This window comes from Peromyscus leucopus, chromosome 1 (assembly GCF_004664715.2).
Source record: "Peromyscus leucopus breed LL Stock chromosome 1, UCI_PerLeu_2.1, whole genome shotgun sequence".
NCBI lineage: Eukaryota > Metazoa > Chordata > Mammalia > Rodentia > Cricetidae > Peromyscus > Peromyscus leucopus.
Window position 1 is genome coordinate 60,409,033 of NC_051063.1, and position 15,754 is coordinate 60,424,786.

A 15,754-nucleotide genomic window follows, 5' to 3' on the forward strand; every position below is an offset into this window, starting at 1 on the left:
CCGAGGCGGCTTCACTCACACAATTCAGACACAGTTATAGGCTCTGGAAGGGCTGAGGGCAGAGAGTGAAGACCTGCCTACCATCCAGGGGAGCACAGATTCTGATACACTCACTGACATCCCAGCTTGTCATGGTGTCAGGGACTGTCTGGCCAATAACTGCAGAGCCTAAGAACTAACACAGCATCCCTGGAGGTAACACAAGGCAGGCTGCCAATATCCAGCTTAGTCACCTTGGATGAATCTGTCCCAGGATGCAGAGAACAGGCATCCTGTCTGAAGTGGGAGGTAGCAGGCTGCCATCATGAGAGGACAGCTTTGGGGAGGGGACAACTCTCCCCACTCTTGCTCAGGCTCACTGGCCTGTAGGATGGAGGTCACCCAGCCCCGGGGAGGGACAATCTATAAGTGAGATGGAGAGATGAACAGTGTAGCCTTCTAGTCCATAGCTTGGCCAACAGTCCATGGGCCTGATCACTCCCCTACCTACTGAACAGCTTTCTTGCAGCATGGCCACTATCCATGACTTGTTGCTTCCAACTGTTGTACTGTCGCTGCTGAGCTGACATGTGATCAGAGGGTCCAGGCAGTGACCAAAGCATAAAGTGTTTACCAATGGTCCCTGGAAAGTCAGCTACCTCTGTTCTAGCCGACGGTGTGTGTGTGTGTGTGTGTGTGTGTGTGTGTGTGTGTGTGTGTGTGTGTGTGGTGGGGGAGGTTTCCCTGGGAGCCCTGACCATCTAGGGACCCTCCTAGGGATGGAGACAGCTCTGGGGTTTGTGGAGTGAACCCCAGCAGGACCAATCTCCTATACCGCTAAGAACACAGGCTGCCAAATAAAATCCTACAGCCTCCCTTTCAAAGACCATCATGCCCACAATTACTTTAAGTGACAAAAACTGTGATTTCCTATATTTTTTGTGATTAAAATATGCTTGAAATATACTGAGTGGAATTAAGCCATGTTTTCCCATCGCAGGCAATCATTACGAAGCAGATGTTGGTACAGATGTTTTCCTAGACCCAGCCAAGCCTCATGATGTGTTTTCTAAGGCAGCTGAGTATTCCCATACTTAATAAGGCTTCCCCTGTGGAGCTCCACAGTGGACCTGGGGGGCGGCTGTCACTGTGAATACCCTCTGCAAGCGAGCCAGGGCCACTGCAAGACACTCCAGTGAGACACCAACTCCATCTGCCTACTCAGGACAGTGGTTTGCATAGCCAGGCAGCCACAAAGGCTACAAGGTCAAAAGAAGTCTTGACTGGGTGTGGACCATGTGAATATGGTCTTGAAGGGTTTGTAGTTTTCAAGGGTGAAGGATCCTGGAAAGTTACTGGTTGGATGTAGAGTGGACTTGGGACCAGCCATTAGGAGCTAGGAACAAACTTGAGTGTGGGCTTAGGCTTGAGTTGTCATCCAAAGTCACTGTCAGCGGTGGGATAGGATTATGGCTTTGAGATTGGAAGAGAAGTCAGTGTTCACTGAGGCTAGACCCCAGAGTTGTGCAGCAGGGCCTTGCCACTGAGACCCCTCCAGCCCCAGGCTGGAGGTTCTGTGAAGTCAGAGAGGAGAAAGAAGAAAGCAGGGGTCCTCAGGGGGCTTGTCCTACGTCAACCTGACCTTGAGCACCAAGGTCATTGGTACCCTCTCTGCTCACTGAGGCTGACCCTGCAGTCCACCAACTTTGAGCAACACTATCCTCAGCCCTCCCATGTGACCTGAGTCTCTCATTTCTCCTCCTCATCCAGCTCAGGGTACCCATGGTCCAGGACCCAAGTCCCAGCCACTAAAGTCTCTGTCTGTCTGTCTGTCTGTCTGTCTCTGTCTCTCTCTTTCTCTCTCTCTCTCTCTCTCTCTCTCTCTCTCTCTCTCTCTCTCCAGAGACCATGTTCTCCAGTCTCTGGGGCTTCCAGAACACACCACCAGGGTCAGACACAGTAGCTTGGGGGAGGGGTACGGTACATCAGGGTATATCATTTACCTTGATTTCTGCTTATCAGCCTGGGGGCCAGAAGAAAGCTGAGGCTAGAGCCTGAGTCTGCACACCTGGGTTCATGGCAGCACAAACCACAACAGCCAAAGGCAGAACAAGCCACGTGTCCGTCCACCCACAGGAGAGGGGGTGAGCAAAGATGCCCATCCCTCAGTGGTGTGGGAACAAGCTTTGGAAGGAAGAGCACCTGACACTCGTTACCACAGGTTGGACCATGAGAACAAGATGCTGAGTAGAAGAAGCCAGCTCCTGCAGGATCCTAGTCTTCGGAGGTCCCTAGAGTCCTTAGACCCAGCAGAAAGCAGGACGGGATACTGGTGACTGGGAAGGGGTTAAGGGGTCAGTGGCTCCTGGGAACAGAGATTCAGTCTGGGAAGATAAGAGTTCTAGAGGTGGGTAGTGGGGATGGCTGTGCTGCACTGAATACACTGGACGTCAAAGAACTGTGCACCCACAATGTTTCCGAGAGTGACATTTGTTATGCACATTTAACCACAAGTGAAAAGGAGAGAGCAGGGGTGACCCAGGTGCCAAGCAAAGTTGGCAATCAGCCAAGGGAACAAGTGGTCCCAGCTCCTCCCGTGTCTTCTAGACAACAAGCAGCCTGGGTCACTGGCACTGCGCAGGGCTGACTGTAGACCTGGAATGTGACCTGGGGTTGCTCGGCTTCACCGGTCTCTGGTTCCCACTAAGGCAGCAGGTAAGGGTTGCATAGACATCCAGGCCAGCCCCTCCATCCCTTGCCCAGTGCACACCCAAGGTTAGGATGAGGGATGTGCATGCCACTGACCTGATTGTAGAGGGCACAGATATGCAGAGCTGTGTTCCCCGAGGCGTTCTGTGCACTCATGTCCGCGCCATAGAAGAGCAGATGTTCCAGATGTTGGACATGGCCGTACCTGCAGGCCTGAGACAAGAGACTGAGTGAGACCTCTGTGGCCCCTCCTGAGACAGAGATTTGGGCTGGGCCTGAGACACAGAAGCTACATGAGACTCCAGTGCCCCCTGCTGTCTAGGGCTGAGACACAGATGTTGAGTGAGCCTTGGCACCTAAGGTTGCCCAGGCCACAAGCCTGTGCCCAGCACCCTACCACAGTTAAAAGTATGGCAGAGGCCCTGGCAGACCTCACTCCACCCAGCCTTGTAGACTGAGGCCCACAGACCTCACACCCTTGCACGCCAAAGATTGGGAAGGTCCCAGGCTCCCAGCTAAGGGTGGAGAGAGGGAATCCCTGGACAGTTAGGAACCTATGCTCTTCTCTTGGGCAAGGGGTCAGGAAGGTGACTGAGTTCTTTCCACACAGATTCAGAGAGACAGACACATTGTCCAAAAGACAAGTAGGTCTTTTCCTGATATGGGAGCTGAGCTCTGTAAAACAGAGGTCAGGATGCTTACTGGTCCATGCTCCCAGGCAGGAAGCTATTATGCACGGCCGTGGGGATGCTCAGAGCCCTATCCCTGTGTTGTGTGCAAGGAGGCCTGCACTTGTCCTTCCACATGCAAGCACAGCTTCTTGCTGCATTTAAATGCAATCCGATCTTCCATAGGTAGGGCAGCCCCACCATGTGACCCATCCCTTCCAAGTCCTTCTAGGGGTTGACACGGTAATTATAGCCCAGGTAGCTATGAGGCCAAACACATTTGGACTGGGTCCCAGACCTTCCATTAGCTTGGCCTTCACCTTCAAGCTTATGGATGTCCTTGTCATTAAGTGGGACTAGTGTCCCTCTCACAGGTTTTTATGAGTCACAGAGGACAAGGACATCAAAGATCACATGACACTGAGCCCCGAAAATAGGTACAGCACCCCATCCCAGTTCAAAGGGGCAGGGAGGTCCCTGCACAGGTGACTGGACACCTCTGCCAGGCAGTGACCTCGCAGGGGGAGGAAGGTCTGCCACACCAAGGACAAAGCCATTGTGGGTGAGGACATTGGCCCTGGATCAACAGACTATGTCTCTGATCAGTGTACAGAGTCCACTTTACCTCAGCAATGTCAATGAAAGCAACCACTCTGCAAAGAGGATAGGGAGAAGTAGACAGTGGTTGTTAAAAGCACTCGAAAAATAGTGCCATGTCCCCTGTGACACTCTCACTATTGCTGGATGGATCCGACAGGAGATACTGATGCTCTGCCTGCCTGCCTGCCTGGTGGCCCCACTTCACTCAAGCACCTGCCTCGTCTCTGAGATTGCCTGCCCAGCTCTTGTTGGTTCAGATGGCCAGGTGCACCCGATCCTGCAGAAGGACAGGCCAGGGCTACGCAGCTGGCTTCTCCATCTTGGCAGGTAAGGCTCAGGGAGGAACCCCCAAGCCCAAGCAGACTCAGGAGGCCGGGACAGCTGTTAGGACTTCTGGAAAAGTAACATTCTTTACAGCTGCTGGAGTTAGCATTTACAGCTACTGGAGTTAGCATTTACAGCTGCTGGAGCTAGCACTTACAGCTGCTGGAGCTAACACTTACTTACAGCTGCTGGAGCTAACACTTACTTACAGCTGCTGGAGCTAACACTTACAGCTGCTGGAGCTGGCACTTACTTATAGCTGCTGGAGCTAACACTTACTTACAGCTGCTGGAGCTAGCACTTACAGCTGCTGGAGCTGGCACTTACTTACAGCTGCTGGAGCTAGCACTTACAGCTGCTGGAGCTAGCACTTACAGCTGCTGGAGCTAACACTTATAGCTGCTGGAGCTAGCACTTACAGCTGCTGGAGTCTAACAATTACAGCTACTGGAGCTAGCACTTACTTACAGCTGCTGGAGCTAGCACTTACTTACAGCTGTTGGAGCTAGCACTTACAGCTACTGGAGCTAGCACTTACTTACAGCTGCTGGAGCTAGCACTTACAGCTGCTGGAGCTAGCACTCCAAGGGGAGCAGGGAAGAGAAGAGCCACAAGAACCTGAGGGAGGGACCAGGAGCCAGGGAGGCCCATGGAATAATCCACAGGACCCTGCTGGGACTCCTCTGAGCTACACCACCCTCACACTGCCCCTGGGGTTTTTCAGAGACATTAATGAGGCCTATTTTTTTGTCCCCCCTGCTTGCTTCAACCAGTTTGAGCTGGGAATTTTTGCTCCTTAAACTGAAGACACAATTTGGCTAATCAGCTCTCCTCGAAGGCTTTGCGGAGACAGCATTTTGTAGCAGCTTAATTTAATTGCTCTCTAGTCAGTAAAGAGGACTTGGTTACTACAGGCTCACTGAGCAATTAATCCAGACTCATTACCCCCTCCCCCAGGTAATTTGAATTCAGGAGGTTTGAAGTTGCATCCTCAGAATCCTGTCACCATTTTCTCTTCCACCAAGGGTCATAATATGATGGACACTAAGAGAAGAAACAGAGGCACTGAGTATGGGCAGTCTAGGGAGAGTGTCCCCAAGGGCCCCCTTTGTGTGTTTATTCCATTTGCATGCTAATTTTTTAGAAACAAATAAAATCAGAAATGCAGGAACACACACACACACACACACACACACACACACACACACACAAACAACAACAAAAAAAAACATAGAACAGATAACCATAACCACAGGATGATCATTTCTGCCAGGCACTTCATTAAAGAGTCACCTCTGCTGGCCTCTTCCCTTCATAATTCCTGGTTGCTATGGTAGAGCTCACTGGTGAAGAGGCAGGAATGTGGGTAGGAAGGGCCCAGGAAACAGATACTGGGTGGTTGAGCAGACCATCTGCAGCCAGAATTGAGCAAACAGGTGCACAGGTGAGGAACTCGGGCTGGTTTTTCTGTGCTGAAGAGAGAAGCTAAAATACAACTCCAAGAAAAGCCAGAGCCTTGTGGTGCTGACTTGGTATAGGGATTAATTAATTAACTTTATATGTATGAGTGTTTTCATGTCTGTGTACCACATGCATGCAGTACCCAAGAAGGCCAGCAGAGGGCATCTGATCTCCTGGGACTGAAGTTATAGACAGTTGTGAGCCACCATGTGGATGTCGGCAATTGAACCCAGGTCCTCTAGAAGAGCAGTCAGTGCTCTTAACTCTTGAGCCATCTCCCCAGACTGTGGTATGAGGTATTAGCATAAACCCACAATTCTCTTTTGATTGATTTGGATTGATCTCACTATGTAGCACTAGCTGGCCTAGAACTCATTATATATGAACCAGGCTGGTTTTAAACTTGTGGTGACTCTCTTGCCTCTGCTTTCCAAGTGCTGGGATTAATGCATAGCTCTTGACATACAGAGAAATAAAGATGGAATTGGGGGCAGTTGGCCCTCTGAAGCTGTGGAGACCATGAGCCACAGATAAAAAAATATTTAGGATAAACACATTGGTACTGAACGTGCACAGACTTCTATTGCTTGTCATTGTTCTCCAAACAAAAGACCAGAACAACTATTTGTACAGTATGTCCATGGTATAGGGTCACAAATGACATGGTGATCTAGAGTTTTGGTGAGGGGGTGCAAATGTCTTTATATTATTTTGAGACGATATGGTGATTTGAATGAAAATGCCCCCCCCCCATGGACTTGTATGTTTGAACACTTGGTCCCCAGTTGGTGGAAGTGTTTGGGAAGGATTGGGAGGTGTGGCCTTGTTGGTGGAGGTATGTCACTGCAGGCAGGCTTTGAGTTTTCAAAAGACTCATGACATTCCCAGTCCCCATCCCCCCCCCCACCTGCTTATAGATCCAGATGTGAGCTCTCAGCTGTTCCTACTACCATACCTTCACTCTGCCTTCATGGACTCTTACTCTCTGAAACGGTAAGCCCAATTAAATGCTTTCTTTTATAAGTTGCCATAGTCGTGGTGTTTTGTCACAGCAATAGAAAAGTAAATAAGACAGACAAGGCCTTACTCTGCAGCCCAGGCTGACTTGGAACTCAAAGTCAACCCCTGGCCTCAGTCTCCTAGATGTTAGGATTGCAGTCATGAATCTCTATACCTGACTATACCTTGTCAATATTTGGTAGGACATTTAAGCATCATGGATTGTGGCATCCTTAGGGTCCCACAGTGAGAGAGAGAGAGAGAGAGAGAGAGAGAGAGAGAGAGAGAGAGAGAATGCACGCACAAGTATACATGCACCTCTAATCTGGCTAAGGAAGATGTGTTATCAGCAGTAACCCAGGAGCCATACTACACTAGAGAGAGGCGAGGTCTTGAAGAAATGGTCTGAAACAGGAAAAGGAGAGGAGGAGCCTGTGTTGTGTGGCAATTTCCTGAATTGAGACATTCCACTACTGGAGGTGAAACTCCTTAAGACTCAGAAGATTCTAAAGGGAGGTTCATTAAAGGGAGGAAATAAACAACTCATAATTCTCAGGATGTCCCTGAAACTGACCAGATGCACAAGGCCCCTCCTTCTCTAAAGTCATATAAGCCAATCAGGACTGCTGAGATGCTCTTAAACGAGCAGAGTTGCCTGGAAGAGACTCTCTGACCTGTCAGGCTGCTTACAAGCTGTGCAGGGAGGGAGCTCCAGGGTTCCAGCTTTCATGAGCCATTGCCCAGGTTTGGGTGGGCTTTGGTGTCATAGCTGCCTTTGAGTCATCCCTGCTCCTGTGACTAATCTCTCGGAACGCCAATAAACTACTGATTCACTAGGTTAGACTTCAGTGGTCTCCTTATTTTGATCTGTCACTGTCCCTATCAGTCAGAGTGTGTTTGTGACATGTCTCCCTAAGAAAACTATCACACAACAGCATGAGATAATTGTGTGTCAGAAAAGAAGGATATGAACATGCCTGTCACAGTTTATATTGACTATTGACTTGCTGGTATTTATTTATTTATTTATTTACTTACTTATTTACTTATTTTGTTTTTTGTTTTTTGAGACAGGGTTTCTCTGTGTAGCTTTGGCCTTTCCTGGAAGTCACTCTGTAGCCCAGGCTGGCCTCGAACTCACAGAGATCCACCTGTCTTTGCCTCCCGAGTGCTGGGATTAAAGGCTTGCACCACCACCGCCTGGCTAGACTTGTTGGTATTTATTACCACCATGGAAACAATCCTCTGGGCATGTCTGTGAGGGAGTTTCTACATTAGGTTCATTGAGGTGTAAATGTAGGGGGCACCATCCCAGGGCTTGGGGGCCTGGACCGAATCAGAAGAAGAACGTGAGCCGAGTTCTGCTTATCTCTCTATTTCCCCGTAGAGGCTGCAATGTGACCAGCTGCCTCACATACCTGCCACCATGCCTTCCCCGCCATGATGGACTGTGGATGTCCTCAAACTGATCCAGATAACCTTCCTGAAACTGCTTCTCTCCCGCATCTAGTCACAGTGATGATAAAAACAACTGAACAACGTTCAGATCCATTCCAAAGGGGCACTCGCGGGTCTAGATAGATACTAACACCAGGTGTTATCCAATAATATCTGCCAGGAAAGACAAACCCATAAATCTACTTCACTATAAATAAAACAGTGAACAAACATAGCTTTCCTGTCTGATGTGAACACAGCTAGAGACAAAATGGAGGAGAGTCTCCATAGGCGAGGGCAATAATCAATATTGACAAACAATGTGGAAGCCAGAGCTGCAGGTGAGCCTGGACTGGTGGTCTCAGGGAAGGAGTAGCAGTGTAAGATGCCTGGTACTCACCAGAATGCCACTAGTCATGGCAAGTGGTCACCACAGGCCACCTCACAGGACACAATGCCAAGAGCACAGTGGCAGCAGCTTGGTGACAATTCTGCTAAATGCACACCTGGGTGTCCTCAGGACAAGGCAGAGGACCACAGACAGAAAGGCAATCTAGAAAACAGCTGCCCCAGACCAGAGGACACAGTGTAGGGCCCAGGAATATAGGAATATGACAGGGATACAGGAGTAAGATAGGAATACAGGAATAAGATGGGAATACAGGAATAAGATAGGAATACAGGAATAAGATAGGAATACAGGAATAAGATAGGAATACAGGAATAAGATAGGAATACAGGAATAAGATAGGGATATAGGAATAAGACAGGGATATAGGAATAAGACAGGAATGTAGGAATAAGATAGGAATGTAGGAATAAACTTAAGGAATGAAAACTGACAGCCATCAGCTTGACCAGCAAAAAGGGGATTAACCTTTAACTGGGCCCTTCCATGTTTTACAATGGGCAGCTCTGTCAACAACTCGAATGTTAGTTTTCTTTGACTCAAGATTGCCCTTTGTAGCCCTGGAGTTAGCTATTCTTCGATAACCCCCTACCACTCACTACCGAAACCAAAGTTAACTTTTAATGAGTTCTGTGTGCCAACCTGCTTTGCATTGTTTCTTAACGCCACCCCCACCCCCACCATGGGAACCCAGCTGGTCAGGAGAAGCTGCAGGTCTGGACAAACATCAATTAACTGAGTCAGGGAGGGCTACAGGGATATACAAATATTGTTTAGCTAAAACCCCCTAAAACCTTGTTAATGGAAAGGTGCAAAAACCTAAAACAATTTGTCTCTAAAAGTTTAACTTCAAAATTGTAAAAATTTCTTGGTCCATGCCTAATGCTTACCCCTTACTATAAAAAGAGGTTCATAGCCCCCCATCCAACTTCCACAGCCTCAGAATCCCGAAAGCTGGCTGTGGTCTCAGCTAGCTGATAAGCTTTTGTGCCCCGCGGTGATATTTCCATTCTTTAGGTTTTTTGGAATAAAATCTGCTTCTGGTTTAATAGACTTTGGTGGTTTGTCCCCCATTATTGCGTGACCCCAGACCCAACAACAGCAGGTTCTCACACATAAAAGGGTTCAGGGCAGATTCAGGATGTACCCTCTGGCCATTAAGGACACTGCCGAGACATCTGGTGAGAATCAAATGTGGTCTGGAGTGAAGCCCGCCTGGAGGCATCTGCCTGTGGCTGTGTGCATACCTGAGTTTGCAGACACTATGTAGTCAGTTCTAAAACAAGGGAGGTATTTCCTTGATGCAGAGAAACGGGATGTTGCCAAGGGGGAGAAGCCAGACTGTCCTGTGCAGGGTCTACTGAACGCAGCTTCCAAGGGGGACGGAGGTCAGATAGCAAACCAAAGTCAGGACATAATAATGTCTCAGACTCTCCTGTCTTCCCACTTCCCGACTTTCAGAAGAAAAATGTGTTCTTGGGGACTCACCCCTAGGGAGGACTGGGTATGAATATTTAGAATAAGGGCCCCTCCGAGCACTAGGTTCACCCCAGCTGTGCCCAGCAGCCCATCCTGCCGCTTGCCAACCATTAGATTTGTTATGAATAAGAAAACAGTGAGCCTGCCTCTGAGCACAGCACTGCCACCTGCTGGACAGTTGTGGTAAATCTCCACACTGATAGAGCAGCATGAGCTGAACAGCAGCGTCCTGGACAGCAGCAGAGTCCTAACCAGGATGTTTCAGTGTCACTATTTGGAGATGGGTCTCTAAGGAAGGTAGTAGGGGAGAATGAGGCCACCAGCGGGGGCCCTATGCCACAACCCGGGATCTTCAAAGAAGACTGGTCAATGGGGCTAGATGTCTCAGGGATTAAGAGCACTGGCTGCTCCTCCACAGGACCAGGGTTCAATTTTCAACACCAACATAGTGGCTCACAACCACCTGTAACTCTAGTTCCAGGGGACCTAGCACTAACACCCTCTTCTGGCCTCCACAGGCACTGAATGCACATGATGCACACACATACATGCATACATACATACATTCACATGTATGCAGGCAAAACACTCATACACATAAAATATAACAGACACACAGAGGAAAGCCATGTGAGGTCATAGTATAGGACACGGCAAGATGATGACCATGTGGAGAGGGCGTCATGTATGGGTAAGAGCACTAACTGCACCCAGGCACTGTAGAAAGTGTCTCACGAATACTCTTGCATTTAGCTGTCTCAAGAGCTCTGTGAATTGTCTGAGGAGACAAAGCCCTTGCCCAGGCCACCTAGGAAGTATGAGGGAGTTTCCATCCCAGGCTGCCCACACTGGGCAAAACTCGCCCCAAGGACAGTATGAAGAGAAGCCCCTCTACTGCTGATGCAGACAGGTTCATGGAGTATGGAAGTAAGTGGGAGTCGGCGAGAGCCTTTCTGAGCTAGCCTGTTGGCCGGTAGCTGTCTTCTCCCTGAGGATCTTGCCTGGGTTGGACCCAGCACACTGCAGGCTGCACTGTGATTGTACGTGTGTTGGGGAAGGGGGAGAAAAAAGAACTGAGAACTCCCAGGTCCCAGCTGACACCCATGAATGGTAGGAATGCATTTGGTTTGGTTTCTTTAATGATGTGGGGTGTGTGTGTGTGTGTGTGTGTGTGTGTGTGTGTGTGTGTGTGTGGTATGTGGTGTGTGTGTGTGTGTGTGTGTGGTATGTGGTGTGTATGTGTATGTGTGTGTGTGTGTGTGTGTGTGTGTGTGTGTGTGTGTGTGTGTACTTTCCCAGGTGTCCATATTGAACATGTATTTATTTGGGAACAAGGAAAAGAATTAAGGGCATTTAAACAACAAACTTTAAAAATACACGTTTGGGGCTGGAAAGGTGGCTCAGCAGTTAAAAATGCTTCCTGTTTTCCAAAGGACCTGGGGTTCAGTTCCCAGCACTGACATGTCAGCTCACAGCCATCTGTAACCCCAGTTCCAGAGGACCCAACGCCCTCTTCTGGCCTCTAAGGGCACTGCACACACATGGCACACATGCATGCAGTGAAACACTTATATGCAGCATAAAATAAAAATAACTATTTAAACAAAATTAAGAATGCTTCCTGCTCTTCCAGAGGGCCCAAGTTCAGTTCCTAGTACTCTTGTTGGGTGGCTCACAATTGCCTGTAACTCCAGCTTCAGGGGATCTGATGCCCTCTTCTGGCTTCCATGGCTGTCTACACTCACAAGCAAGCACATGCCCCCCCACACACACACACATAAATAAATAAAAACATTTTTAAAAAAAGATATGAGTTTGCAGATGTGAATTCAAACAAGAGCTCCAGCCATTTCAGGCACGAGGCACCTGGCTTCAGAACAGACAGCCAAGAGACATCTCTGAGACGCCCCAGGGAGCTGGCCAGGCACCTGCCATTTGTGCTACCAGGAAGTGGTTCCAGGGGCCGGCAGGTGAAAAAAGATGTCTACACACCATGATGCTACAGCGGACGGTGGTGCTACCCAAAGAGGAACCAACTTTAAGTCCTGAGCCCAGAATCCTGGGCCTCTGGGGCTTCTCCAAGAGGGCCAGAACTAGTTCAGGTAGATCCCAACAAAATGCACCCACCCCGTGCATTTTACTCTTCCATAAACACTGTTGTATTAAGAATGATTTCTGCTTGAGAGGTCCATAGGTGAGATGAGGAAGAAGCCAGTGGATTAAGACAAGGCTACACTTCGTTCAGCCAACTGCTCGCTCTGTGACCTTAGCCAAGTTACCTACCCTTTCTGAGCCTGCTAACTCACATGTTGACAGGGATAGGAAGCACTCTGCTGGAGTTGCCTTGAGGATATATAAAGAGGCTGAGCAGGGCAGTGTTTGGCTGGGTAAGTGTGAACTGTGGCTAGAAGCATAACCTAGGAGGTTCTGTCTTCTACTCCTGCCAGGTCTGTGCAGGGTCAGTCAGTTGCCAACCTGTTTAACAGACACAGCAGCCTGCAGCTAAAAGAGACCAAAAAAAAAAAAAAAAAAAAAAAAAAAAAAAAAAAAAAAAAAAAAAAAAAAAAAAAAAAAAAAAAAGCCAGGCGGAAAAGACCCTGGTTCTTCAGTAGAACAGAGCTTTCCCAGACTAGTCTAAAACTGACCACTAGAGGGCAGTCCAAATCCTGAAGCTGAGCTGAGAAAAGGCAGTAGGATTCAGGATTCAAGAGCGTTAGTCTTCCAAGGTCTCCAGAGCACCATGGTCTGGGTGGCAACAAAATGAAAAAGCCAGGGTCCCACAGCCAAGGGCTGTCCAAGATAAGGACCGGAGTCCCATGGTTTAGATGAAAAGGCCAGACATGGAAGTGTGATGTCACTGGACTGTGAAGAGGGGCTGGCCTGGTGGAGGGAGGGGCAAGAAGGCTAGACAAGGGGTGTGGGGAGCAGGGAGAGGGAGAAGAAGCTCCAAGTGTGCTGGGCGGAGATGCTACAGTCACCCATCCCCTGCGCCAGGACACAAGTGCCTGCTGGTCACTCTTTGAGGCCAGGAAGTACTATCACCTGGGGACACAGAGCACACATACCTGCTCCCTACCTGTCCACATACATGTGTGTGAGTGTGAGTGTGTGTACATTCCCTTAGTTATGTGATTTTTAAGTCTGTTCCCTGTCTAGCTTCCCTCATGTATCAGAGAGTCTGTCCACCACTGCATCCTGGTGTCAGGACACTGGGTGGGTGACAGGTGTCACGGATGCTCTGTCAGTAACATTCCTGGCTGTGTGAACAATAGGTGGGCAGGCGCCCGAGGGGCAATGGACTCCCCAGGCAGTGCTGTGGAGATGGTGAGGGAGCACAGGCCGGGAGCCCCATGAAGCTTCTACAGCACTGCAGATACAAATAAGTAGGCAATGTGCACGGGGAGGGGCCAGTCCAGGGAGACAGCTGAGCGGGAAGCTACCATCCACCCTGCCCAACACCGCCGCGGAAGGGCTCAAGAGAGCCAGGACTGAGCAGTTGCTGAAGGCTGCCCATCACCCCGGCCCAGGTCATCAAGAAGAAACAGGAAGAACTGAGAGGAAAGAGGGAAGCAGGTGGGCAAGAGTCTACACTACTTCTCGGGGCTATAAAAGTTAGGGTTCTCTAAAGGGACAGAGCTGCTAGGGTACACATGTATGTACATAGCCTGGCCTCCATGTCCACAAGCTCTGTCACTCATGGATTCTACAGACATGAATAGAAATAGTTGGGGGAAATTAGCATCTGTACTATTCACACATGGACTTCCTTTCTTCTTGTCCTTAAACATGGTAGCGCCACTGTTCTCAGAGAACTCACACCATCCAGGTTATTATAAATCATGCCTGTAATCCTAGCCCTGGGAAGCTGAGGTAGGAGGATTGCCTAAAGTTCAAGGCTATCTTGGACTATGCATTGAGTTCCAGGATACCCTAGAGGCCACGGGATTGAGACCTTGTCTCAGAAATACAAGCAAAAACAAAATGGAAAATCACGAGTCACCTTGAGATGACTGAACATGCTTGGGTCGATGTGTGTGCTACATGTAAATGCCACACTGTGTTACAGAAGGGTTTGGGGCATTTTGGAAGTCCTGGGGATGGGACCCCTGAGGATCCTGAGAGATAGCTGTACTTAGAGATGTATATACGGAGGCCCAGAGAGAAAATGTAAATACCTGAAATCATGTTTTAAAGAGCTGGTTTCCATAGTGATGGAGCAGCCAGGGTGAGGTCTGCAGGGAGGGCAGAGGCTTGGTGGGGGGCTGGTGCTGCCGCGGGAGCCTGAAAGGCATCTGGGGTAGAGCTGGGGTTTTTCTGTGTACCTCAGGCTTCCCACAAAGAGCCTCTGCTGAGTGGACAGTTCTCCAGCTGATGTGGAGGGTCACCTCTTTCCCTAAAGGCTACTGGTTCAACTCCATCCTAGAGAACACTGTCAGAGCAACACCTAGAGTGATCCAGATCAGCACCTGGTGCCACGTCCCAGCAGTCTGTCACAGAGAAAGTCTGTCCTTCATAAAGCAAGCATGGGAGTGGCAGTCAGCCTCACATCAGGCACACGGACAAGATGGTCGTTATATTGTCTGCTCTGAGGTCCCCACCCAGGGTAGGCTTGGGGTTCCAGCAGCAGTATCCAAGAGTCCCATTCACTCCATGCAGGCATGGGGCCTGATCCAGGCTGTGGGTCTCCACAATCCAGAACTGACTCTACAAGAGGCAGGCCAGATGAGGGCAGGGCCTGCAGGGCCTGCTTCCCTCTCGGTTACAGTCCGCAGCCCTCGGCCCTGAACCGCTCCGGGTGGGCACGCAACCTCTCCTTCTAGGAGGGGTATGTGTGGAAGGCGGCACAGGTATTGAGAGACTGATGGAGGAACTAAGAACCATGATAAACCATCGCCATATCAACGCCAATAAGAGACTACCTCGGGCTCTCTCCCCTGTCCTTCCTGCCCACCCACCCACCCAGACCCCTCCTCCAACCAGATCAAAGGCCTTGACTTCCAGTCTATAAATGCTAGCTTTGGATGACTTAACATTCCTTCCAATAGCCTTCTGGGTGCAGCCATGTTGGCATAGCTCCAACCAGCCAGCTCCATCATTCCCAGAAATACAGGCTTCCCTGTCTGGGGGCCGTGAATGGCTCCAACTGCTGCTGGCTTGTGTCCAGGCCACAGCCTTGAACTCGGACCCTTTCTTCCTGCACCTGGTTCATGAAGGCTGCCCTTCTAGAACTATCAGGTGGATTTTGTTTCTTGCTAGGGTACTGGGTGTCACACCTCCTGGCCCCATGGTTACAAGGTCATAGGTATCACGCCTCCCAGTTTCATGGTTACAAAGTAAAACCTGAAAACCTCTTGCTTTGTGCAAGAAAATCAGGCCTCGTCCTGGGTCACCTGGTACTTTCTTTGCCATGTTCCTAGGATGTCAAGGCCTGGAGAACTCATCGACCCTGGAGAGAGATGCACACCCTCAACTTCTTCCTGACTCTAGGTAAGGTGCTGTAGACATACAGCAGCCTCACATGATCACCTAGTTTCTCCTGCAAAGTGGGAAACAGCCATCTCTAGGTAAATGTGTCAGCACAAAAATGCTGATGACTAATATACACTTTTTAGGACCTTGGGTATTTCATCTAAGATACCAGAAGGGGCTTGATGCTCGGTCACTCTGTGGTCTGGGTCTGACATCACAG

The 15,754-nt window shown here is 49.5% G+C and overlaps 1 protein-coding gene across 6 annotated transcripts in view; it reads right to left on the reverse strand.

The window, feature by feature from the left end:
* The window catches only part of Shank2 (SH3 and multiple ankyrin repeat domains 2), a 471,427-nt gene that overhangs the window by 348,819 nt on the left and 106,854 nt on the right, over positions 1–15,754 (reverse strand). For all 6 annotated transcript variants that reach the window (XM_037208746.1, XM_037208750.1, XM_037208747.1 and 3 more), the window contains exon 9: positions 2,785–2,901. In XM_037208746.1, the coding sequence (XP_037064641.1) occupies positions 2,785–2,901 (117 nt within the window). The remainder of the gene's footprint in view (positions 1–2,784; positions 2,902–15,754) is intronic.